Here is a 27,408-nt window from a genome sequence, read left to right as displayed (position 1 = left end):
TGAGTCAGGGTCAACTCGACAGCTGCTAGCAACAGCACGCATGCACACACACACTCTTCTAACCAATATTCAGGACCAGTTTTTTTTTCCTTCCACATAATCCATGTTAGGCAAGCGAGATTGTCACCATCTCAGCCACACATGCCAAATCTAGACAGTTGAAGCTCTCCTGAGCTGATCCAGATTAACTGCATGAATCAGAGACAGCAGCATCATTTTTTTCTTCTAAATATCTTACATATGAAAGATCACTCACTGAGGGCAGCAAATATTAACAGGCTTTTGTTAGCTAATAAATCATCTGCTGTAAAATCAGAAACTCTGTCCACTGTGGGTTAAATTTTTTGTTGTTCACTTTTGTCAGGGATATAGTAGAAGTAAGAAGGATAGGTATGCTAGCAACTTCAATTGATGGTAAAGTTATTAAGTATCTGATGGTACCTTGTTGCTAGTGTTATCAAAATTAAAATAGTTGGTATTTCAGCCAGAAGCAAACTAATACCTCACAATGCATTAAATGTAAGTTTTTGGGTAACTATATTTCACTGTATTTAGCACGGCGGTCAGGCAGAGCGTGTTATTTTTGCCGAGGGCTCCTTCTGCAGGGAGTTCCCTGGATATTTTATGCGTTTGTGAATGAGACAACACAAGGAACACGGTCAGATTTTCCTTGCCCACCGGTGATGAGGTGGTAGGAAGTGTACTGCTCTCTGTAGGGCATGTTGCACTGTTTTATGAGACCTTGGGGGGAAGAGGGTGTAATAGCAGAACAAAAAAATCACTTTGAGCGTGGAGACTTGTTTTGTTGAGCTTAAAGGAACATGTGGAAGTGTTTAGCATTTTGTCAACAGAGTTGTTGTTACCCGTTTATTAAAATAACAGGACAGGAAGAGAGGGGACGTCTGGGATATGAACCACAATACCCTAGTGCAGCTTGGCATTGATCCCACTTCCCTGCATTTTATTCTTAATTTATATTTCTTTGAAACTGGGTGAAATAATTCCAGTCAAAATAAAGAATTGCTGATAATATAGAACGTGTCATTTCACACCACTTCACACTCAGACAACAAGTGGGAGGGAGCTGTTTGTACACCAAGATGAGAAGTGCAGGCATGGCCTGCTGGGGATTAAGCGCTTTCGTATTTTCTTGTAGTAACATTAATCTATATAAAACAGTTCAGGTATTACCACTGATAACACTGGGTAGTGTTATTTGTAGCCAGAAGCTCAATTGTCCTCCTTCACTGAAATCTTCAGCAGAGGGGAAATGTACTTGAGTTTTGTCTTAACTGTTCGGTGTCTAGGGCTGAAGACTTCACTCTGGAAGTGACTTCATTTGTATCTTTCTTTTAAATTTTTTTAAAATTTCTTTAACTGCTATCTCATAGTTGGCATTTTTCGGGCATGTTGCAAAATATTTCTCTCCCCGTGTTTAAGATGAGAAGAGCTAAAACTTTCTCTCCATCGTAAGATTTTTATTTGAACTCATAAATACATCATTTCCCACCCCAAATCACAGCTGGCCATTGCACCGCATTGTTGCTGACAGATCAGAGAGAACAACAGATATCTAAGGCCAGGAGGCCAGTTTGACCTCAGAAGCTGGACAGTTAGAGCAAACGCCGCCCTGTTCTGAAATGCCTTGCCCAGCTGAGGACAAGAGACAAGTTCTTCCCAACCACTGTGTGTGGTTTCCTTTCAACTGACCCAACCTCAGATATCATCTCCTGAGAGTTTATGGTAGAAACCTAGTTTTCTAGTTTCTGTCTGTTTCCCCGGTAAAGACTCCATTTTTCATTTTTTTAAATCATCATGAAGTAGGCACTGGAGGAAAAAAGAAATCCTAACTGGGGACCCCTTTCTAACAAAATCCCTAATGCCCCCCATATCTTTGTTGGACCCAGACGTAAGAAAGAAAGGTCTCCTGCATACTCCCAGATCCAGTACTCCCCAAAGGTGCCCAAAATTTGGGCCAGCTACAGTAGGCTCCAAGACACCCTTTCTCAAGATCAGCTGCCTTCACTGAACTTAGGAATAGAAATAAATTTCTTCTGCCTGTCCTGGGGAACAGTTTGCTGATTTTAAATCCATTTTCTCAAATAAGAATAATCATAATTTGTTGGGTTAATCAGCATTTCTTCATAGGCTAACAGTAGCTCCTGAACTGATGTCTCACACTGTCCCATCCTAATGATATACTCAACCTCACTTGGGACTTCTAAACGGTATGGTGATTCATTAGCTCTAAATGTCCTATATATTGACAAGAGGTAGTAGTAACAAAAATGGCAGCCAGGGCACATGAAACCGAGGGCCTATCTGCCTCTCTGACATGGGCAAGGTTGCTTTGTGCAGCTAACAGTGCCCATTCCCAATTGCTGTTTTCTCAGCAGACAGGGCAGGCAAACAGCAAGTCATGACTAAAAGTTAGAGGAGGGTACTGCGGTTTCTTACAGCATCTATAGCAAAAACGGTCTTCTGCTGTTTGCTGCCTCTGGTGAGGTAGGAAAATCAGGGTGGTTCAATGCTCTTCAAATTATATTTGCTCTAAACAGATTCTTGAGAGCTTTAAAAAATTAAAGACAGAAGTAGGCATGTAATTATGTCATTTGTGGATGCATGCATGAAGTTCTGCCCCTCAGATAATCAGATTTCAGGAGAGCAACACAGATTCAATTGATGAGAAGTATAATTTGGAGCTTAAAGATTGGCAAAAGCAAGGTGAGAGGGCTTTCCTTTAAACAAATATGAATAAAAACAAAGAAAAATCTTTAGGATAGTCAAATACTAAGAGAAGTCATGTGTAGACACGAAGACTTGTTTAGGATGGAACAAAAGGTCATAGGAATAAGACAGAACAATGAGGTGAAGCTTGAACAATGGACAATGTGGGTTTTCCTTCAAGAAAACTCACCTTAGCAATGGGATTTGTTTGACTTTGATACAAATTTCCAAGGGAAGCCATGAAGACTCCATGATTTAAGGCACCAAATCTAGACTCGAGAAAATACTCCAGTTAATTCTGCCGGCTGTGACTTTGCATAGGCAAATAATCAAATAGAAAAGCTTCCCCAGCTTAGGTTCCCCCATGCCCCATTCTACTTGTAAGTTCTCACACCTTTCAGAACGTGTTTTTAATACTGCCCTGTTTTACGTTGTTTCATGTGTTGTTAACTTAATCAGAATATGCCCAGTAAATGAGAGTGAGTTTTGACCAATTTTGAGCCAAACAAATGCCAGTGTCTGTTTTACTGGGTTAGAACTAGGATTTATACTGAGTATAATACCTACAAGTAAGTTATTCAATTAGATGTTCCCTTCTAATCTTCCGCTTATGATGCTTAAGGTGTTTTTATTTACAGATCGCAATGAATGCCAAGAAATCCCCAACATATGCAGCCATGGACAGTGTATTGACACAGTTGGAAGCTTCTATTGCATTTGCCATACTGGCTTTAAAACAAATGCTGATCAAACCATGTGTTTGGGTGAGTGATTATCCTTTCATTTTTTTCTTTATATCCTATTGAAAAATTCATTTGCGTCTAAACATATTTGAGATTTAATACTAAGTCTTTCAGTAGTTTCTTTGCTACTTAAAAAGTAGAAACACAGACAGGTGTACAGAATTAACGCCCTTTTGCACGTCATCTGTTACGAGGTGAACATAATAAATACCTTCTTCGATAATCATTTTGCTGTCAGTTCCAAAAAAAAGTTTTACTAAAGGAGAAAGACAGTAAGGTCAAAATTTAATTTTTATTAATGCTAAAAGCTTATTATTCTTTTATGATATTTACCATAAAATGTGAACGTGCCTTATTGTACCTTGGAACAGATTTCATCTTTTGAGTGTGAATATGATCACGTTTCAAGAAGGGTCTATATTTTGTACCAAATCCTCAAAGACAAATCTACATTCAAAAAAAAAAAGTTAAGAAACATTTTCCTAGGGGAAAAAGCTCAGGATTTAAATCTCTCCTTTGGTTTCAGCACTGAATCAAGGTGCTGATTTGGAATAAACTTCAAATATGCAATCCATCATTTTCTCCCTTTCCTTCTCCTTTTTCTACTTTAAAGCAGCATCCTTTAAGTCTTTTGGGGTCTTTAAGAACATGAATCAGTTTCACAGCTGAAAGGAGAACAATCAATGGAGGAATATTTGAAATGCTTGCTTTTGGCTATAACTGGATTCATCCAGTAGGGAACGTTCTTACAAAGTTTTGTCTTCTCGGGGCAGATAACAAGTTTTAAATGAAAGGGGCCTAATCAGCTGTGCTCATCACTGGAGAGTAACCCCTTCCTCACTCTGAAACCTGCCCACCCTCTTCTTCTCCATCTGAATTATGCAGAACCCCATCCCTGCCCCACCAAAGAATCTCACTAGCTTGCCTAAAAATGAACCAAGGCAGAAGCTCTTGAATGCTGCCAGGCTAACTCATCTGGATGCAGTCTTTAACCACACACACACAGCAGTCACTCTGGGGTCAACCACAGCTTCTTGATTGAGGATCACAGGTAATTTATCTCCGTGTCCAAAACTGGAAAGGAAAGGAAGTCCTAACTCTAAACACCACAGGCTTTGCTACCTTAGATGTTACTTTCCGCTCCTCACTCCTCACTCAGCCTTGCTCTTACAACTTGATACAGCCTCGAACTATCAACTTTCTTTCATTTCTTTATATTTTTATTTCTTCCTCAGCATAATGTACTCCTGCTCTTTGTAAGAAACACATTAGTTACTGTGGGGAGTTGCAAGGACATATAAGATACCAAAATAGCTTTACACAATTGTCGAAGGGAAAAGACGTAGACCGGTAAAAAGACAAACAACGATGCAAGTAGGTATGAGAAGAACTAAATTAAGTGCCATCACATGGAATAGTTCAGAAGCGTGAGAGAAGTCACAATTGACTGGCATGGTCATGTGTTTGGAAGAGTGGATTGGGAAAAAGGAAAAGATGTCTAAAATGCTAGGAGAGTTCGAGTGCTGGGTTATTTTGTTGCTGATTGAGAAGTAATGCTGGGTGAATCACTGCTTTTTTGGTAAATTGGAGTGAGACTCTTAAAGGCAGAAGTTTGCCAAAGGTGGCGGCAGATCAAGACCCAGATGCGCAGAGAATTTTTTCCATTTTCAAGTGAAAATATTTGAGAAAAAGTGGCAAGGGTGGAGAATTCTACAAGCAAATAGAATAAAATAACTTGTCCAGTTCTCATGTCCTTAGCTTGCCTCCTTTCGCATGCCAACCAAGGGAAGGATTTATTCCCAAGACTTAGACTTGCCTTTTGCTGGTTTCTTACACGGAGCCACCACTGACACAGCTACATCGAGAAATAACTGGTCTATGTACGAGATACTGCGAACCCTCAGATGCCCTTTAGCCCTTGGTAAACGTGTAACCATTTTTCTTCCTTTAATAATTATGTCTCTCTATGCCCTTTATTCCTACTAGACATAAATGAGTGTGAAAGAGATGCCTGTGGGAATGGAACTTGCCGAAACACAATTGGTTCCTTCAACTGCCGCTGCAATCATGGCTTCATCCTTTCTCACAACAATGACTGCATAGGTGCGTGTTATGCAATGGCTGTAGAGGAATACAGCAAAGGAAGTCAGTTTTATACGTGTCCTTTGTGATTAGCATCATCTCCAGCATGCCAGCTGTCTTTCTTTAACGTATGCCATTGTACGCATCAAAGCTGGTTAAAGGACTCATCAATTATAGTGTGCCAATTAAATGTCAAGTATAGGAACAACATCCATTCCTTTTATTGGAATGCTCATTAACAGCTATAATTTTTATGTCTACTTTGCTATAAATTAAGTAAATTTCAAACTAAATTGATAAGTTTTAAAACATGCAAAAGAGATTCTTTGTATAGAAATTAAATAATTCAGAAATAATGCGGACCTACCTGTCCAGATGTTCCACTAACACCTCTTGTTAAAACATATAAATTACTGAATCTGTAAAATTCCCTCTATTAAAAATGTTATTATTCATACTTGGGATAATGAACCAAATCTTGTATTATGCCAGAGGCTAATCTGATATACTTCTAATTGCAAGAATACTTAATAATACACTCCACTGATTGTCTTCTAGTAATTCACTTTTAGTCTTTAAAAATAAAATTTAAAGCAAGGTGAAACTCATATAAAATTCTGATATAAGTTGTCATTCTCTGATTAATATAATTATATAATCTTGATTTTGATCAGTGCTTATAGCCAGGTCTGTAACCCATCTGTATGAGACCAAAAGGTTGACATTTACTGTAAGGCAAAGTTGAGAAGATAAGGGGGCAGGGAAACTACAGTACTGGAAATGGAACAACCAGAACACAATTAAAGAGAATGGTGACACATTGTGAAAAATGTAAGTGTGGTCACTGAACAATTTGTGTGGAAATTGTCAAATGGGAACCTAACTTGCTGTGTGAACTTTCACCAAAAACACAGTAAAATATTATTTTAAAAAGCCAGGTCTGTTGTTAAGAATTAGATCTTCGTTGGAATTTCTTATGTTTACTGAGCCAGCAAAGGCCACTAACATTCAGAATAAGTATTTTTCCCTCTAAAGGTTTTTGTCATTGCTGGGATGATGACATTTTCTTTGGAATATATCAAAGGATATTTTTTTGGCAGATGTTGATGAATGTGCAACTGGAAATGGGAACCTTTGCAGGAACGGCCAGTGCATCAACCTAGTGGGGTCCTTCCGGTGTGAGTGCAATGAAGGCTATGAGGTGGCCCCCGATGGGAGAACCTGTGTGGGTGAGTACACCTCATGAAGACCCTCCAGACAGAGCTCCAGAGAATACTGAAAGAGCCAGGCCGTCTCTATCCCTGTCCTTCCTTTGAAAAGCTTGGAGAAAAAAAAAAAAAAAAATCAGAGTAGAATTATATTGATCTCACCTGTAAAGACTTTGTTTTTATAAAAAAATATATATATACCCCCCCAAAAAAAAAAACCAAACCTGTTGCCGTCAAATTGACTCCAACTTGTAGTGACCCTATAGGACAGAGTAGAACCGCCCCATAGGATTTCCAAGGAGTGCCTGGTGGATTCAAACTTAACCACTGTGCCACCAGGGCTCCTATATATATATGCCAAGGAAACCCTGGTGGCATAGTGAATAAGAGTTCGGCTGCTAACCAAAAGGTCAGCAGTTCAAATCCACCAGGTGCTCCTTAGAAACCCTATGGGGCAGTTCTTCTCTGTCTTATAGGGTCGCTATGAGTCGGAATCAACTCAACGGCAACAGGTTATGGTTATATATGCCCAAAGTATCAGTTTTTCCCCTTACCTTTTAAAAATAACTTATTGTACTCACAGAAAACAGTTAATTTTTATAAACAATTGTCATTCCCTTTAATATATTCTTTTCTTCAAAATACCTTTGAAGTAAGTTCTAATAAAATCTGTTGGGTGCCCTTAAAATTCTTGATACCTATTGACTGTTCAGATGCTACACTTCTCTGGAAATATTTAATTTGTGGTAGGTAAGATAAAATATAGTTGTTACATTGTACTTTTCAGAAAGCCAATAAGGCTTGTTTTTATTGAGTCTTTTCTGTTTCTCTGTGGTGGAATTTTGCAGACTTCATTTAGTTCTATATTGTTTCTTTGATTTGATTTGTTTCTTTGGATTTTAATTGCACGATGGACATCATGCCAGTGAGAACTACTTCCTTCTTTTCCTCTTTTCTTTGCAGATATCAATGAATGTCTTTTGGAACCCAGAAAGTGTGCACCAGGCACCTGCCAGAACCTGGATGGGTCCTACAGGTGCATTTGTCCACCTGGATACAGTCTACAGAATGACAAGTGTGAAGGTAGGAGGACCCTCAGTGTTTGGAAAAACAGAACCAGCCACTGCACCAGAAGAACAGGTTTCTGTGACAGTGTCTTTATTTTGGAATACTTTGTCAGAGACAAATCCAGAGGCAGAGGGTATGACTTCATGGCCTCATGCTTAAACAGAGAGACAAGAAAATCTAATTCTTGTGCTGATCTCTGCTGAAGTTGTTTTGCCTACAGGTGGCCACGTGACTCTGACTCTCGTCCAGTGTACTTTTATGTAACTTGTAAAGATGCTGTATCCTACTTCCAGAATTCCTGATTTACATATTTTCAAATGCCAGCGGGTTGCAGCTAAAAATAGCTTCCTGATTCCAGTTAAAAATCTTTAAATGACCATATTCAAGATTGGATGAATGTGGCTGTGTAGTTTGCCTGTGTTATTTTTACCTATACAGTGGTGGAAATGTCTTACTACCAAATAGATTCTCAGCAAATTTTATAGAACTGCATTCCTTTAATTTCAACACAACTGTCATTGCCCTAAATGAATTACATTAATTGCCAAAACTTTAAAAGTAGACTTTAAACAGGTCTGCATCTAATCCGTAAAGAGTGAAACTTTCCTCCACTTTTAATACTGCCAATGAAAAATGTTATTATACATCCAATTTAAATTATATTCAAGTAGTAATATTCTAAATGGAAATAATTTATCAAAATTAGGCCTAAGTGGAAATTATTAAACGTGTTAATTTTATTAAGGATTGGCCTCATGATGAATTCCGAGTTCTCCTAAAATGAACCAAATGGAGATGTATAGAAATAAAAACAACTTCCCAGATAGCCTATAAATGTGACCATTCTGTAATCTTTGTCCCCACTTTTAATGAGTTGGCACCTATAGGCTAATTCTTACCATAAGATCGTAACCCAGAACCCACTGCTGTCGAGTTGATTCCGACTCGTAACAACCCTATAGGACAGGGTAGAACTGCCCCGTAGGATTTCCAAGGCTGTAAATCTTTATGGAAGCAGAACAACAACCAAAAAAAAAAAAATTGAGCATTTTTACAAAAGTTGGCTTCTGTCTTAAAAAGTTAGACGTGGGAGCAGAGGGGCTGTGGGGATAGAGTAATTCAATTAGCTGCAGCTAAGATTCGTGAGTAAACCGCAGGAAACATCACACAGTTCTAAATACAACCTAATAACAGTGATGAAGAGGCTGATGGTGTGTTGTACAGATAGTCACTTTGCATTACACATTTAAGCTATCTAATGTGTGGTATTTGTGAAGTTAAGTCAAGATGATGGAGTTAATTTCTTAACTTCCCCTTAGTTGGACCTGTGGGAAGTAAAGTTGTGTAATGTGAAGACATTTTGGTGAGGGTAGGACTCTTTGCACAAGCATGTGAAAATAAAGAGGCCCAAGACACAAGGGATATTTTGTATTGCATTAAAAAAAAAATTTCCATAAAAATAGCATGGCTTAAAGCCAAGACTTATAATTTTCTTCATTATAAATTCCTCCTGAAAATCAGGGAAAAAGATGGGTGAGTTTGTTAGAATAGAGTGGTTGTATTTTTCCATAAGTAGATTGGCCGTGTAATTTATTGACCAACCCAAGACAATTTTTTAAAGCAGAAAGGCTATGATTAATAATTCAGCCGGGTCAGTAGGCATAAACTGGATGTTCTCAAAGGTGAATTGCAGCATATGGTTCCCACCCTTTACCAGCCCTTTCAGGCAGCTAAGATGTATTTAATATACTCAAGGAAATATGGCAAAACTCTAAATGTATCCAGTTCTTATTTGTATGATGAAAGAAAAAAATACAACCTGTACAAGGAAGGTATCTTGTGTCTTAATAGAAATTATCCTGCAAATGAGAGTTAGGAGTCACATTTTCTCTAATATCTTTAGTTTGTACTTCATTGTGTTATACTTAGTTTCATGAATAATAATATCCTTGTAAAATTTATCATTTCGGGGCCATAGCACAGAGTATTGAGAAAAGCACGGGAGAGGGTGGAGGGAAATAATTTTGGATCAGAGGCTGAGAAATCTCAATGGGTGACTCCCTGTCAGCCCAGTTAAAATCTCAGGGCTTCCATTTACCCTAAAATGATGAGGTGGGACTCTGGAGTTCTTGGCTTCTTTCTTAGCTTGGTTTGAAATTACTCTTACTTTTCTAATTAGCCAAGCAACTCAATCTGGGTAAGAGAGGTTTCTCACAGGACCCCTTAGACAGCACATGAAGATTCCATTGCTACATCAACAACTGTCAAAACCAATTTTTTAAAAGGCATCACATCCTACTAGTCCCGCTCACAGCATTATGATAGATGAAAGTATATTCAGTATCCTCATTAGTGGAAGAATTTTGGAGCTCAGCTGCACTTTGTTCTTGTACATTTTGCATTTGGTATCTGATGGTGCCTCCACTGTGTCCTGACTTTGCCTGACATGTGTTAATTCTTTTAGATATTGATGAGTGTGTTGAAGAGCCAGAAATCTGTGCCTTGGGCACATGCAGTAACACTGAAGGCAGCTTCAAATGTCTTTGCCCAGAAGGATTCTCCTTGTCCTCCACTGGAAGGAGATGCCAAGGTAAGCGCCTTTGAAGCCTCTAGACTTTCATGACTCTGTGTTTATGTGTTGTGGTTTTATTTTGAAACATGGCTAAGCTCTGACTCTTTGTGAAAGGGAAGATGGAGAGTTCTCATTCACTCAGAGATCTAATGATTACCATATGTCAGAAGGTTTATTTTTACTTTTAGGTTAAAAACTCATCCATCAAGTTATGGTTGTTATACAGGAACTTTCCTTGCACTTAAATTTCTCTCCCTTCTAAGGACACAGGTGCTGATAGGCCAGTTAGTGGGGATCACCTGTTAGCCCCTGAGTATGGCAATCCCAGGGAAATTCAGCTGCACATTCTCTGCCTCAGAAGAGGTTACCTCTATAAATATGGGCCAAAACTTCCAGACAGAAAAGAGAAGATTAACCCATATCCTCCCAGAATATAGTGCCCATCACTCCCAAGATCTCTAAGAAAACAGAAAAATAAACTGACCAGAATTCTTGCTGGCCGTATTGTTTTCAGGGATAATACTTGTGAATTGTTTCAGTAAGAATTTTCAAGGGCCTGCCAGGTTGACTTTCAATTAAAAAAAAAAAAAAAATTAACAGGGAATCTGAACTTAAGCATAACACAGTACACAGTATATGATGAAGTTTCAAAATTAACTGGACTTTTCTAAACAATGTAGTTATATCCATCTGTTTACTTATTTGCTGGTGGCACAGTGGTTAAGAGCTTGGGTGCTAACCAAGAGGTCAGCAGTTCGAATCCACCAGCTGCTTCTTGGGAACCCTATGGGGCAGTTCTACTCTGTCCTACAGGGTCGAGTCAGAATCGACTCGATGGCAAAGGGTTTGTATGGGTTTATTTACTAATTCAAACTAGTTTGAATGAATTCAAGGGAGATTAAAAAAACACAAACACACACATTTTTCCCCATTTCTTTTTTTGTGTGTGTGTTTGTTTATTTGTTCGTTTTTCTCCATAGTATCAAATACAAGGCAGTGGATATCAAGGTAAAAGCTCTGAATTTAAGAGTCCAAAAATTGGGTTTGGGGTCTCAGCCCTGCTGTTTTCAGCCTAGGGCAAAAACTATTTAATCTTTTGGAATGCACTGTCTTCATTTTAAACAATAGTAATAGTAATACCTACCCAACTAATCTTACTGAACATGTGACAAACCTTTGTTAGTTTCCAAGTCCTTTATAGACTTTTGCCATTGTTATTCTAATTGTCTGATTAACTTTTCGCTTTTCACTGGTTGTTTTGTTAGCCAATGTTTGGAGGTATGAAGGAGAGACTTGAGAGTTGTCTGGTCAGTTTTAATCTTGAAGGTAGCTAGCTATCAGAGGCCCATGTGGATTTCAGGTTGTAGACGGGGTGGTGTGTGATTCAGACAGATACTGTATCTGTGTAGTACAGACCAGCCAGATAAATTCTAACTCCTGCTCCCTTGTTTTTGAGTGACTTTGGCTGGGCCTGAGTTTGGAAAGAAAGCAGTGAGAAACCAGGTGTGAATCTGCCGATGTGGCAGGCCAGAGGAAACTCATAGGCTATTAATTCAATTTGCACTGGCCTGTCACAGAGCAAGCTAACGCTGCAGGGAGAATCAGCCCAGCTGTGAGCGGCCTTGCCACATGCTTCTGGAGGCAGAGCCAGAATTGAGGAATGCAAACAGGGAAAGTGACTTTTGTAGTTCTGATGAAATCGCCAAAGTCATTAAGGGCCCTTTGCAGATGGACTGGTAAATAGGCACCCCAGAGAGCCCTAGTTAAAGTGTGCGGGTGAGCACAGCTCTCTCTCCCATTGGAAGGCACCTTTGATTAATAATCAAATCTAGAGAAGCAGGGAGCCCTGGTGGCACAGTGGTTAAGCACTTGGCTGCTAACCAAAAGGTCAGTGATTCAAACCCACCAGCCGTTCCTTGGAAGAAAGATGTGGCAGTCTGCTCCCATAAATATGACAGCCTTGGAAACCCTATGGGGCAGAGTAGTACTGCTTCATAGGGTTTCCAGGGAATGGCTGGTGGATTCAAAGTGCAGACCTTTTGGTTAGCAGCCAAGCTCTTAACCACTGCACCAGGGAAATCACCTACAGAGCACAGATGTTGCTAGAGCCAGGGAATTAAGAGCCAGGTTGTCCTGGCAAGGTGACAAATCAGTAGTCAGGCCCCCAAATGATAAAATTCCACAGAAGCATGGGTAACATTTTTGAAGGAAAAAATGCAAAGGAACTATGAGAACACAACCTGGCACCTGAAGGCCACAGGTATGAACGAGCCACTCCTACTTGTGAAGTTCGATGAAGGAAGTTTACCACTTAGACTCGCTCTGCACTTCATGTGTTCAAGCCTCTGTGTAGCGCCTAGATTTTTTTTTCAGTCAAGGTGAACTGGGTGCTCATAAATGTTATCCAAAACATGTGCAGGCAGAGCCATCTGTGAAGAGATATTGAGAATGATTCCCTCTGTGAATGTTCCAATCCTGAAGTCGCTGATGGATGGCAGTTTTAAAAAGTGATAGTATTGGATTTTATTGTTCACATCAGGTTATTTTGCAAAATTGACAAAAAGGAGAAATAATAAGTTTAAGCCACAGAGATGTGTTCATCAGATCTCACTCCAAAAGTCACCCATGACTTTAATGATCTGGGCTCAGTTACTAGTCAGTCATCTAAGGAGCATCACAATAGCAATGAGAGGAGGACACATTGCACACTGTGGTGGTGTCTTACTCAGTATTATACAGTGAAGATTTAGTAGGAAAACAACTGAAGATTATCATGAATTTGTGTTGCAGACTTGCGAATGAGCTACTGTTACGTGAAGTTTGAAGGAGGAAAGTGTTCATCACCCAAATCCAGGAATCACTCCAAACAGGAATGCTGCTGTGCGTTGAAGGGAGAAGGGTGGGGAGATCCCTGCGAGCTGTGCCCCACTGAGCCCGATGGTATGTCTGTCATCTGCGTTTCTCTCTGTGCCACTCAGGGTGCAGGCTGGCCATGACGCAAGTAAGGCTGTGGGCCTTAAAGGCAACACACAAACATAACACCACACCAGTTCCATCAAGTCGTTTCTGACTCATGGTGACCACACATGTGTCAGAGTAGAACTGTGTTACACAGGGTTCACAATGGCTGAGTGTTCGGAATTCAACTGCCAGGCCTTTCTTCCAAGGTGCCTCTAGGTGGACAAACCTCCAACCTTTTAGTTAGCGGTCAAGTGAGTTAGCCATGTATACCACCTGGGGACTCCTAAGGAGCCCTGGTGGCACAGTGGTTAAGAGCTGGCCGCTAATCAAAGGTTGGCAGTTCGAATCCACCAGCCACTCCTTGGAATCCGTATGGGGCAGTTCTACTCTGTCCTATAGGGTCACTATGAGTCAGAATCGACTCAATAAGCAATGGGTTTTTTGGTTTGGGGACTCCTAAAGATAAGATAGTTTAAGTGTAATTAAAATGTTCACTACAAATTATTTTATCTCAGGAGCTACATAGTTATTTTTCATTATGTTATGAATCAGAAGCTTCCAAGAAGTAGACATAACAGTTTTGGGAAGTTCGTTCACTTTCTCCTGCTTCTGGGGTTTTGTTGTTCATCCTTTCTTGATATGTGCAGAATGTGGCAATTGGCTGCCATGCAATGCTTGGGAGGAGCCTGTGGCTAATTGCCATTGGTATATCTATTAACAAGTGTGCGTCTCCACCACAGAGGCCTTTCGCCAGATCTGTCCCTATGGAAGTGGGATCATTGTGGGACCAGATGACTCAGCAGTTGGTGAGTGACCTGTACCTGATTCTTAGCATGTCTTAATATTCTCAACCAGCCTCTTCCTCACCCTCTTCCCAGTTGTTCTTATCTCTCTACACCTATCTTGGAAAATTAAGCACTACTTTTTAGCCTTTTCGTTTGGATACCAGTTGTATGTTTAGGTGTTCCATTGAAAAGCACTTACATGATCATAATTTACCTTTGTGTGTTATTTTTAAAGTACCCTGTTATTCACCATTCTTTCCTCCTTTGCTTAAGATATGGATGAATGCAAAGAACCCGATGTCTGTAAACATGGACAGTGCATCAATACAGACGGCTCCTATCGCTGCGAGTGTCCGTTTGGTTACATTCTAGAAGGGAATGAATGTGTGGGTGAGTAAAAGTCAGTCTCTTCCATTGGGATTTACAAATTGGAAAGTAAGCTAATAGCATTTCCCTAGGAGGTGTAAGTGCCAAGACAGGACAGAAATAAGTCCATTCCTTCAGCATTCATTCAGCGGTACTGGCTGAGCCCCTACCATGTTCCAGGCACTGTGCTAGGCTCTGAGGCCATAGCAGTGAATGAAGTAGACAACATGGCCCTACTTGCGTGGACCTTACAGTCTAATAGGGGAAGACAAACACTGGGCACATTTGAAGAGGCAGTGAAAAGGAAAACATTTTAATGACAGTCTCTGAAAATTTTTTAAGTTATTTATGGGCATAATTATCTTATTCTCTTGGTATAGAAAATAAAATATGTTTCTGGATTTTATTCCACTTAGTCATAGGAAGGGCTATGCACCCAGTGTAAATTATTCTTATTTTAACCCTCTTATTAAAATATAGAACTGCTCCATAGGGTTTCCAAGGATCGCCTGGTAGATTTGAACTGCCAACCTTTTGGTTAGCAGCCATAGCTCTTCACCACTATCGCACCAGGGTTTACTTTATTAAAATGTAAAAGAAAGTGAATAAATAACAGTTCCTATGGTTGACCTTTGACCTCCTAATTCATACTAACTCTGCATTGAATCCATGTATTATGTTTATCTAAGGATTGCAAAGCAATTCAGTGTAACTGAATTAATAAGGGCATAAATGCTGAGGGTGTTTGTGTTGATTAGAAAGTGTTCTTTCGGTGCAAGGAGCCAGGCCATGAGGATTTTAGCACCAGCTATAGGCTGGCTATGAGTCAGAATCGACTCAACTACAATGGGTATGTCTTTAGGGGAGCCTTGGTGTGCAGTGGTTAGAACTCAGCAGCTAACCAAAAGGTCGGCAGTTTGAATCCACCAGCTGCTCCTTGGAACCCTATGGGGAAGTTCTACTCTGTCCTATAGGGTCGCTATGAGTCAAAGTTGCCTCATGGCAATGGGTACGTCTGTGGGAGCTTAAGCAAGTTCTTTAGTCTGTCTAGGCCTTAGAAGGTAACATTATGCAGTGAACTAGACTGTTTCTAATTATTATCCTTACAACTCTAAAAATCAGTGATATCATAATTTTTATTAACTTGAAGGAGAAGTGATATTCTTGACAATGAAATACAATTTGATAGTAGAACAAAAGCAAATAAGCCACTGCTTTCTCTTTGGAATTTTCAGTTAGTGTTACTATGTGCGTGAGAAATGATCCTTCTCTACCATACCCTCTTGCCTTCACTTTCTGACTTCAGAACTCCCAGCATAGGATGTAACCCTGGATGATAGTCCATCATTCGTCTGTCCCCTAGATAGTTGAAATACTAATTATTTTTCAACAAGGGAAGATATTCTCCCCCAAGGGATGTGCCAGAATAGGAACTGTGAGTATTCTAGATAGATATGTTAGGAGGCATATAGACTTTTTAGGTCTCCCTGGTAAGACTTATTCTCTCTCCACAGTTGTTTAGAGAGATCATACTCTAAACATATTTCTTCCTAGCCTTTCTTCTGCGTAATGTAAACCATATGGTTTCAAACAGAACCAACAAAATCTGCTTAAATCTTGATTTTATCCAGTGTATTAATTTTGTTTAACCTCTAGTCTCTCATTTTGCCTAAGTTTAGTCTTCTATTTTATATCTGGCAAAAATCCATCATGTATACAGCTTCTTGGAGAGTGATGTAATGTAAGGCCAAACTGGATGTGTGTTTCTAGCTTTAAATAAGTGCAAACTTTTGACTAGTAAGAGGAGACTTGTTTTAACCCTTAGACCATTAATTCCCACTAAAGATTTAGCGCTCCATGGGAAGGAACTCCTGGAGAAAAGCAATGTATAAGCTAGAAATCCAGGTGCTATCAATGTCACCGCCACTTAGTGTCCTTGAGCAAGACGAATTCCACAGTTATAAACCTGTGATAATAAGACACGTGTACTCATTTCCTGCAAGGACAGGATGAGAATAGAATGAAAGATGACAGATGAAAGTACTCTGATGGAATATCTGAGTCCAAGACCATTTTATCTCAGTTTATCGTTTCTGAATACACCGCTGGTCACTTGCAGATACTGATGAATGTTCCGTGGGCAACCCTTGTGGAAATGGAACCTGCAAGAATGTGATTGGAGGTTTCGAATGCACCTGTGAGGAAGGATTTGAGCCTGGTCCCATGATGACTTGTGAAGGTAAGCCTTTTAAACACGGATAGTTGGCTATATGTTCTACCATGGGGACACTCTGGGTGTATAGGACAAGGAACACCTGGGCCCGATGGGCCATTCTGTCATTTCTTTTCTGAGGGGTTTCCTCTCTACAGAGAAAGTCCAAGGAAGATACAGGTGGCCCCTGGCACAAGTTACACTGTATTATCACACAGAAGGCTTGTTGGGGTCTCCCTACTACTTAAGTTTGGATTCAACTCCCTTCTTACTTATGTTCTTCTTTCTTATTTTTTATTTCCCCTTCCTTTTTTGTTTTTCTTCTTCCATGCTCCCTTTCTTTTTCTTCTCTCTTTTCTTTTCTAGTCATAGAAACATCTGCACACTGGGATAACCACCAGTACCCTGTAGCTCTCTGGAGCTAATCTGTTAGAAAGGTTGCATCTTTAGGCATGTGAAAACTGTCTATCAGTACGCCTAGTAGGATGTATGGGAAGAAGGAAAGGGGAAGGGGTGTCTAGAGCAGTGGTTCTCAAAGGATGGTCCCTGGACCAACAGCATCAGCATCACCTGGAAACTTGTTAGGAACGCAGAGTTTCAGCCCCATGCCAGAACTCCTGAATCAGAAACTAAAAGTGGAGCTCAGCAGTCTGTTCTAATCAGCCTTCTGGGTGATCCTGGTGCACTCTCAAGTTGAGAGCCTCTGGTCTAAAGGAAAAATGAAGGGGGGTGAAGGAAGAAGGTAAAATTAAAATTAAAGTGAGCTCTTCATTAGAGAGATGATCCATTTTAATCCTGCTTTTCCAAAACACAGTCTGATGGCTCCAAACTATGAAATCTACAAAACTAATTTTTTATCTATTAATAGTGACATTAGCCCCGTCTATTTAAGGCTAGAACTGGGCGTCTGTATGAACTGATAGTCCTCTAAGAGGAAAATGATCCAGAAGCACCATTTGCTCGGGCAGAGGAATCACTGTTATTTCATAGGAGCCTCTTTTACATGGGCAGGGTGGAGAGGGAGTGGTTAACAATATTTCTGAGGTCATCTTATGCTCTGACAACAGTTGACTTGGCAGCTGTTTTGGCTGAATGGGGTAAAATTGATCCCACTCCATGTGACTTAAAAAAAAATCCAACCAAACAAAATCCGTTGCCGGCGAGTCGATTCCAACTCATAGTGACCCTATAGGATAGAGTAGAACTGCCCCATAGGGTTTCCAAGGAGTGGCTGGTGGATTCGAACTGCCAACCGTTTGGTTATCAGCCAGACTCTTAACCACTGCGCCACCAGGACTCTGTGTGACTTTAGGGAGGTGCAAATTGTCAATTTGAGGCTCCAAAGCGAGGATTTCAGAAAAATCTGCTATATGTAGAGTGACTTATAATTTGTCATCCACCTAAATAATAATTACACCAGGACAACAAGCATAGACTGTGCTGGGACCAGGATGTGGTGGTCATCTACTTATACCAATTATAAAATAACCAACTCATTTAATAATTCTCTTGAAAATCAGAGACTACTTGGCCCATCCATGTTTATAACTATGAAATATTTCAGCTTCTGGTGAAAATAGGTTCCCTATGTTGTTAACACTCATGTTCCATTATTTTTTTACTGCCATCGGCTACAGATATAAACGAGTGTGCCCAGAATCCTCTGCTGTGTGCCTTCCGATGTGTCAACACTTATGGGTCCTATGAGTGCAAATGTCCTGCTGGATATGTTCTGAGAGAAGACAGGAGGATGTGCAAAGGTGAGACATACATGTTCAAGGTCATCTGATCCGGGGAGCCCTAACTCTTTCTCTGATGGGGAGTGATGGGGAGATGACACTCCCCCACCAAGCTTTCATTAGTGGAGGAGAGATGGGAGTTGGGAGATAGTGCTGTTGTCCATGGACAACACGAGGTTATCACTGACACCTTTCCCCGTAAAGTACAGCTTGAAGCATCCTCAAGCTTGGTCAGATCCTTATTAATTCACTGTGTATTGCATGATTACAACATGCCAGGCATTCTGCTAAGATGTGTATATTAAAAAAAAAAAAAAAAACCTGTTGCCATCTAGTCGATTTTGACTTATAGCGATCCTATAGGACAGAGTAGAACTGCCAACCTTTTGGTTAGCAGCTAAGCTCTTAACCACTGCACCACCAGGGCTCTAAGATGTGTATATATAAAGGGGAAAAAACATTTCCTCACATTCGGGAAGCTCAATGTGAAGGGGTTGAGACAGATATAAATAAATAATCATAATACAGTGTGATAAATGCTATGGTGGTTATATAGACAAAGTGCTCTGAAAACACAAAGGAAGGAATGTAAGTATTAGAGATCCCCATCACTAAGGGATGTTCTGGGATGGTACATGAAATTTACTTTAGCTACACAAATTCCATTAAAAATGCTTACTGAACACCTGCAGTTTTCAAAGCACTGGACTAGGCTCCATTATACAACTTGGTAAATCACAGAGAGTCTCCCTAAAGAGCTTCTGATTTGCTTCTCCCAGGGTGTTAAACCAGCAGACACCTGTTCTCTCCAGATGACTTAAATACAATTTTGCTAGAAGGTGGGGAGATTTCCTAAGACAGCTCCTCATCACATGCAGGATAGAATCCAAATTTCTCAGCTCACAGCATGTAAAGGGGAAAGATAAAGACAGAGGAAAATGCAGTAAGAGAGAAAGTAAAGCATGAGGAAGACCCACTGCCCCCGCCCTGAAAAAAAGATATAAACGAGGAAAGACCCAGTAGAGAATATTTGTGGATGCTTATCTTTTCATCAAAGTGTAAAAACCAAAGTTTGCTGTATATAATGATTATTCTAATATTAAATCATATTAGTTACTATTATATTAAAATGACATTATTATGTTATCGTTACTGTTATTATTGTACAACAGAAGCTTTGGTTTATTATTACTATATTATGATTATAATGCTGTTATCATTATCATTTTATTATGAAAGCTTTATATAAGACTTTTTAGTTCAATTTGTCAGATGGTACTAGAAATCATGCTTCCTTGAAGAGTATCAGTTAGTTAGGGAGAAAGTTCTTCATCAAGGTCAAAGGTGGTTAAATGACTCTTTTCCATTCTCAGGAGGTTAGCATCCAAAAATGCAAAAGGAAATAAAGCCAACACTGAAATAACATAAATGAAAATCGATTACTTACTACCACTTTTTGTTTAAAAGGCAGGTGATCAGTGCAGCTTCTTTCGTAAACGTGTAATTGTACTTTCTTTGCAGATGAGGACGAGTGTGAAGAGGGAAAGCATGACTGTGCTGAGAAACAAATGGAGTGCAAGAACCTCATTGGCACCTACATGTGCATCTGTGGCCCTGGCTATCAGCGGAGACCTGACGGAGAAGGTTGCATGGGTAAGTGAGTCCCTTACAAAGGAGCTTTGAGTGAGTTGGATGTAAAAAAGGACAGAAAGAATTTAGGCTCTGAGTCCTTGAGGCGCTGTATTCTTCTTGGCCAGAGCCATTTTGACTTCATATCATGACTTTCCATGGAGGTACCCTTGTCTCTTGATTATCTGTGAATTCCACGAGCACTGTCATTCTCTCTCTTTGACCTGGCCTTTGCCTATTTCCTAGCCCACCTCCTTCCAGGATAAGTAGTAGTAAAGGAAAGGGATAGAGGAAATGTATTATTCTGAGGGTCACTTCTTTCCACCACATTGGACTGCCTCTCTGTTGACCCAATTTTGCTACTAGCACCCTGACACTGTGGACAAATGCCAGGTTTCTGTGAACTGGGAGTCTCTCTAAACCTGTAGGACCTGCCTCCAGAGAATCTAGTGGTGTCTAGGGTGGGACCCAGGCACTGGCACTTTCTAAGCCCCACAGGAGATTCTAATGTGGATCCAGTATTATTGAGTGCCACAGCTTTAGACCAAGGGTTGGCAAATTATAGCCCATGGGCCATATTGAGCTCACCAGCCCACCACCTGTTTTTGTAAATAAAGTTTTATTGGAAAATAATGATACCCAATCATTTACATATTACCTGTGGCTGCTTTTATACTACAATGACAGAGTCAAGCAGTTGCAACAGAGCCCATATGTCCCACAAGCTCTAAAATGCTTATAATCTGATCTGTACAGAAAAAGTTTCCTGACCTCTGCTTTTAGACAATAAATACAGGAGAAAAATATTAGAAAATTCCCTAAGGCATCCTTTTTCTTTTTAATAATCAGTGGCATCAGAAAGGCATATTTTATGTTGTCCGTCAAGAAGATTCTGAAGACTCTCATTGTCCCCTTAGAATATAAGAGACAGAATTAAATAGTCAAAGAACAGACTTTAAAAGCACAGAAAAAGAAATTATGTAGATTTCTGATCCCACACTGTATCTTCCTGGGTCAGTGGTTCTCCACCTCAACTGTAGTCACTTGGGGACCTTGGGTCCCACCCCAGATACTCTGATTAAATTGGTCTGGGGTTGGCCTGGGTATTGGGGTTTTTAATACTCTTCCAGATGTTACCTTTAGACTCTGCCTCTCATAATTGAGATCTCTGTCTTAGAGACTTGGAACTGTTCTTCATTGATGGGAAGCACTTAAGCAAATTACTTTAGGGCCTTTCAAATAATCATCAGAAAACTCTTAAGTCTCCAGCTAGTTATATTTTTTTAACCCAGGAGACTGAATTATGGTTAATTATTCTTAATAATATTGTTGAAACATTACAATAAAGATAATCTAGATTGAATCTGAAGATTAGTGTAGACAAACTCTCTCAGGTCAACACTGACTATCTAACACATTCTGATAAAGTAGTGTAATAGTTTCTTTAACATGTTGTATCTTTAATTTTTTTGTTTTGTTTTCTTCACTTGAAATAATCCTTTGGGAATCCTCTTTATTTACTAGTATGGAAGTATTTAAATTTTATTAAGTGAAAATATAAGTGTATATAAAATGCTACCATAAATGCTTAAATATGTAGAAAAAAGCTACCAATTATGTCTTTAAAAAAGGGAAGTCGACACAAACACATTTGTGTTTATATGCATGATGCATCTCTGGAAAGATACATTAGAAAGTGGTAGCAACACTGATTGCCTCTGGGGAGGGGAGTCTGACAGCTGGGGAGGGGGAAGGAGGGGGACTTTTTGCTGAATACCCTTTTGCATTTTGAATCATATGAATAGATTGCCTATTTACAAACTAAAGTTTAAAAAAAGGAAAGAAAGAAAGGAGAGAGAGAAGGAAGGAAGGAAAGAGAAGGACGAAAAGGAAGGAAGGGAGGGAGGAAGGAAAGAAGAAAGGGAGGGAGGGAGAAAAGAAGCTATCTTTCTACAAAGTAGTCCAGTGGTTCATTTCGGTTTTGGTCCTTTAACTAAACTGAACAGATGAGAATGAATGCCAGACCAAGCCTGGGATCTGTGAGAATGGGCGCTGCCTCAACACGCGGGGGAGCTATACCTGTGAGTGCAATGATGGGTTCACAGCCAGCCCCGCCCAGGATGAGTGCCTCGGTGAGTATCGCTACGTCACCGCCTCTGCACGGGACACATGAAACCCAGCTCTCTGTTTGAAATAATAGAACATGTCAAAATTTGAGGAAGGGCTAAAGGTGTTCATATTTTGGAGATGACTTAGCGACTCTGACTGTCCATTGGGCTTAGCACCACCCTGCAGCTCAGTGCTTCCTTTGCTAAATGTATCATTGAATCCCATGTTTGGAATTTCTTTCTTGGCTGCCTTTTGAAGCCCGTGGTGATCAGGATCAGTTTCCACATTTTTCTCTGCCCCTCTCTCTCTATAACGTGACTATTTCCCCATATTTCTGGGAACAAATAGGGTATAACCTTGACTAGGCTGATGCCTTTCTGCCTGCTTACTGATCTCTTCATTTTGCTTGTTCCCTTAGATGCCGTCCTTTCTCTCTCACTGCTGTTTCCAGCTTTCCCTTCTCGCTCCTTCTTACCCAGGGTAAAGTGTTACCTCCTTTTTGGTTTTCTTATCTGACCAAATTCCTCATATCTTGTTATGCTCATAAAATTCCCTACCCTAAAATCCTCTTCACAATCTGATGTCCTTTCCAGACAACCGGGAAGGGTACTGCTTCACGGAGGTGCTACAAAACATGTGTCAGATCGGCTCGAGCAACAGGAACCCCGTCACCAAGTCTGAATGCTGCTGTGACGGAGGGAGAGGCTGGGGTTCACAGTGTGAGATTTGCCCTTTCCAGGGCACTGTGGCTTTCAAAAAGCTCTGCCCCCATGGCCGCGGATTTATGACCAACGGAGCAGGTACGTCGTTATGTTCTGAAAATACTTGTCAGGGAATCTGTTTGCTTTATGAAAAACAGATGAGAATATGGAATCTACAATATGGGCTTAGGCTCAGTTGTATAGTTGAGGTCAGCAAAATTGTTCATTATGGTGTTTCAGACATCAAAAGCCGTGTTGCCAAAGTGTCCTTGCTCGACCTGGCTAATGGTGTGTGCTGGGGTCTCTGCATCTGCATTACAAGGCGTCCTCAACTTTCCAAATGAAAGTTTGTTATAAGTCAGCTGTTGGCCACTTAGAACATAATTTTTTAGATAAACATCAAAATAAATGATCATTAAATTCCCTAACTAGTCCACAAGCATGTATTTTAACTCATAAAACTGGCTAAAATATACTGTATAAAAGAAGTATAAACAATGCTGATATCCTGGCAATGAAACACAATTGCATCTGAAAAAGCTCAGGATGCTTGAACTAGAGAAGGATGAGGAGGTTGTTGGGGATGTCTGAGGCAGCTATGAAGAAAACTCCCAGGCCTATCACTAGTACTCAGCATTAGCTACAATTGTTTTTAGTTCCTAAAAGGACTGAGAAAAGGAGAGAGATGTTTTGAGCTCCTCGGGAGGAAATTGGAGTGAGAGAGAAGAAGGGGGTTAATTAAGAAGGATATGTGTTCATGTTACAAAGATGTGGCTGAAGGTGGAATAAGTGAACTAGGTGTGGTGGTAAAAGATAGAACTGGATAAGATGGAATGACCAAAAGTAATTTACGATTCTTTGGAGGATGTGAAGATGGGGGAAGGGAACACATCTCTTGAGACCAATACAGGGCTGCTGAATTGCATTCTTGAAAAGATCAGGTGCACCCACCTGTTGGCATGAATTGGCAATCAAGGGCTAATAACCAACTTGGGAAGCACTTGTTATTGGCACCCCCATGAAGCAGTATGAAGGTGGATGGCTTAAGACACAGGACAGTGGCTTTAACGCTAGACAACGCACATTGACCAGGTCTTTCTGTCTGTGGTGGAGCCATGAATAGGGGTCTCTCATCCTCATCAGGCTGCAAAAACCCAGCCCAGCGAGCCACTTCAGAGTCCTCATGCCTCTCTCATTCAAGGAGGAAAGTTGATCCCATTTCCCCAATATTATACAGTTTGATGTTTTTCAGGATTAACGTCAAGTGCAACAAGGAGAATGTAGAAAATTTCCCTTCTTCTATTGAAAATGCATGTTAGAAAAAATGAGATTTCCTTTTAAAAGGTCCACTGCTGTGATTAGTTTATGAGATGTTGCTGGAGGCAAGCCTGAGGGCATGGGATGGAACAAGGAGCCAAATATGTCTAGATGGGGTGGTTCTGTGGACCCAGGGCAGAGACACAGTATACACTTAGAAGACCAATTATTTCTAAAGCTTTCCTTTACTGATTCTTTTAGTGATTAGTTTATTGCTATTGATTAATAAAGTTTTCCATTTGCTTTTCGATATAGTTAACCATTACATATAAAATGTATGCTTTCACCCTTTTGGCTTAATTTCTTTGGCTCATAATATAGTAACACTTTTTATTAGTATTGACACTGAAGTGACCTCTGCAGATTAAGACTGTCCATTTTATAATCTCTCCTCTTTTAATTTCTATCTGTTAAATCACAGATATTGACGAATGCAAAGTTATCCACGATGTTTGCCGACATGGGGAATGTGTCAACGACAGAGGATCATATCATTGCATTTGTAAAACTGGCTACACTCCAGATATAACTGGAACTGCCTGTGTAGGTAGGTGTCCTATTTCTGATGGTTTATTCCAGAGTGGAAATTTTATATTATGGCAAAAAAATAAAATCTTCGAACTAAAAATCTAAACAGCCTGGGTAATTCCATAGGGAAACATAAAGCAATGATCAAAGGCTAAGCCTTAAAAGGGGAATAAAACAGTCTACTTTTTCTTTCCCCCAAACTAAAATTCTTTGTTAGACCGTGGGAATGCTGAGCAAATATTTAGACATTTTTTTAGATGGGCAGTCACATGTGTCTCTTTGATCATAGATCTGAATGAGTGCAACCAGGCTCCCAAGCCCTGCAATTTTATCTGCAAAAACACAGAAGGAAGTTACCAGTGTTCATGCCCGAAAGGCTACATCCTGCAGGAGGATGGAAGGAGCTGCAAAGGTAAAGTAGACTTTGCATTCACTCACCACCCACCTGGTCACATCATTGCATTCCTTGTGCCTCTGAGAAATCCTTAGGTAAGCTGAAAGTCCTGCTCTGCTTCCTTGGGCTTAGTGCCTCCTTTAAGCCTCCACATGGCCCACCTCCTATGCTGGATGGAGAGAGGCTGAGGCCAGGGAGATTGCAGAGGACCAGTGGCAGCAGCCATCCTCAGTGCTTGCCCCATGGCCATCATGGGGGCCATGTATGAGGATCTCACAGATGGCAGGGCCAGCTCTCCAGGGCTTGGGTGGGGTGAACCCTTAATTGATTATCTCTCTCTGACTCACTCATTTTGTCTTCTACTTTCTATGTATTGCATTTATGCAGTCAATCTATTCAGTAACCATACAGCCCAGGTCTCCTGCAAAGTCCTGCCTCAGAATAATCAGTGGCATGATCCCTAGAGAACACTATGCCTAATTAAACACTATGTCCAAGTTTTTGTTCTGCAAAATAGGGTCATCCCTCCCCTCTGGGAGCTTCCCTGAGATATAAATATGACAAAGAATTAAGAAAGAGAGAAACTCTCTGCAGAAATTCTTCCTTGACCAGAGGTTATCCTTTACAAAATTCTTTTGGAATAAATTTAATTTCATAAACATTTTCCTCCTGTAGACATTTTCCTAAATGATCAGAACTTCCTGTTGAGTGAGTAGGACATGTGAGCCATACTTCTTAAGGATAATTTGGAAAATAAGATATTTCGAGAAGGAAAGGTAGACCAGATGGCAGAATAAGAGTGCTTTGCCATAAAGCTTTGAAGGAGAAAAAAGAAAGTAGGGGAGGGTGAAGGGTGGTGTGGGGTGGGAGTGGAGGGCAGTAAGTAGGGCCCTCCACCTCTTTCCCGTTTCTACTGGGAGAGAGTTAAGAGGCATGTAGTAGAGGCTGACCAATGGACCACAGTCTGAGGCTTTCCTGCATAGCACTAACCCTGTAATTGGGAAGAGGAAGTTGAGATACCTGTGCAAAAATTCCAACTATCATAAATTAAATGTTGTATTAGCTTTGTTCTTCTTAAACATGGAGCTTCTGCACCCACGGATCATGGTGCATTACGGGCGGTATGAGCCTCCAACTCAGAGCCATGCGTTGGTTCATGTGAACCAAGAACCAAATTTGGGAGGGAGCTGCCTCTCAAAGTGTGTATCATCTATAACAAACAAAACAAATTGACAACATTTTTTGAACCTGTGGGCCCAGAGAATCTTGAAAAGTTTCTAGAAATTAAGAGACAAAAAATGGAAATTAAATGTATAGTAGTCATTATGTTGTTTCACAAGGTATAAAAAGCATCAATAGTGCTATCTTTATGGTTTTAGAAACAGAAAAAGTAACTGTGATTTTTACAGATCCACATACAGCGTAGGTCCCTTTCTCCTGTGTTTCTCCTAAGGTCTAAATTCTTCTGCATATTTGGCACAGATGATTAAATATAAAAACAAGTGATACAGATACATACAGTATTGAAACTGAAAGCAAAGGGGCTAGAAGGGAGGCCGTGGGAAGCGTGAGACCAGCACTCAGCCCCATGAGAGATGGGTAGGATCCAGATAAGAAGAGGGGGAGAAAAGACCTTGGAGGTGAGAACATCAAGTGTTGATGTTCTTATGTAATTATAAAAGAGTGTTGTTCCTAAAAAGTCACTGAGTCGTTTCCCTCACCTGTTTGCATGTGAGCTTCAGCAAACATGTGATGATGTTCTAGCAAAGCCTTGTGGGTCATAGAGGGGAAGCCACCCAGCCGGCAGGAGGCCCAAAGTGGTCAGTATGTAGAAACAGCACCCCCGGCCCCTTCTGCCCTACCAGGGTGGGTCTGGGGGCTCTGAGAAAGCTGAGCAGAGGGTTTGTATCCCCCATCTGTGGAAAGAGCACAGGGCTAGCTCCGTTTTAAGAGAAGTCAGCTCTGGGAGAAATACGGGATATTCTCTCAGCTTAGGTCAACTCCAGGCATGACTCTAGCCAGGGGACCCGGTGCTGTGGAGTGGACACAGTCACTTAGCAAAACGAGGGCTGATCTGCAGCTCCCAGTCCAGCTCTGTGGGGGAGTGAGTGCCCAGTGGCTGGGTTTAGGAGAAAATGAGATCAAAATAAAGAAAGAAACGGGCCTGGATAAACAGAATACCCGGCTTTTGGGGGAGAGGAGCTAAACGTCAGCTGAAAACTAACAAACCTAGTATCTCCTGATGGTTTTAAGTAATACACGGGTAG

At 40.5% G+C, this 27,408-nt stretch overlaps 1 protein-coding gene across 1 annotated transcript in view; it reads left to right on the top strand.

Moving 5' to 3' along the window:
• FBN1 (fibrillin 1) overlaps positions 1-27,408 on the top strand; it is a 275,284-nt gene that overhangs the window by 233,878 nt on the left and 13,998 nt on the right. Inside the window, exons 46-60 of the mRNA XM_004386296.2 lie at positions 3,366-3,491; positions 5,457-5,573; positions 6,653-6,781; positions 7,724-7,843; positions 10,293-10,418; positions 13,191-13,340; positions 14,102-14,167; positions 14,420-14,536; positions 16,632-16,751; positions 18,362-18,484; positions 19,985-20,116; positions 22,099-22,224; positions 22,795-23,001; positions 24,641-24,766; positions 25,037-25,159. Of these exons, the coding sequence (XP_004386353.1) occupies positions 3,366-3,491; positions 5,457-5,573; positions 6,653-6,781; positions 7,724-7,843; positions 10,293-10,418; positions 13,191-13,340; positions 14,102-14,167; positions 14,420-14,536; positions 16,632-16,751; positions 18,362-18,484; positions 19,985-20,116; positions 22,099-22,224; positions 22,795-23,001; positions 24,641-24,766; positions 25,037-25,159 (1,908 nt within the window). The remainder of the gene's footprint in view (positions 1-3,365; positions 3,492-5,456; positions 5,574-6,652; positions 6,782-7,723; positions 7,844-10,292; positions 10,419-13,190; positions 13,341-14,101; positions 14,168-14,419; positions 14,537-16,631; positions 16,752-18,361; positions 18,485-19,984; positions 20,117-22,098; positions 22,225-22,794; positions 23,002-24,640; positions 24,767-25,036; positions 25,160-27,408) is intronic.

This window comes from Trichechus manatus, unplaced genomic scaffold, assembly GCF_000243295.1.
Source record: "Trichechus manatus latirostris isolate Lorelei unplaced genomic scaffold, TriManLat1.0 scaffold00161, whole genome shotgun sequence".
Taxonomy (NCBI): domain Eukaryota; kingdom Metazoa; phylum Chordata; class Mammalia; order Sirenia; family Trichechidae; genus Trichechus; species Trichechus manatus.
This window is presented reverse-complemented; position numbering and strand designations above follow the sequence as displayed.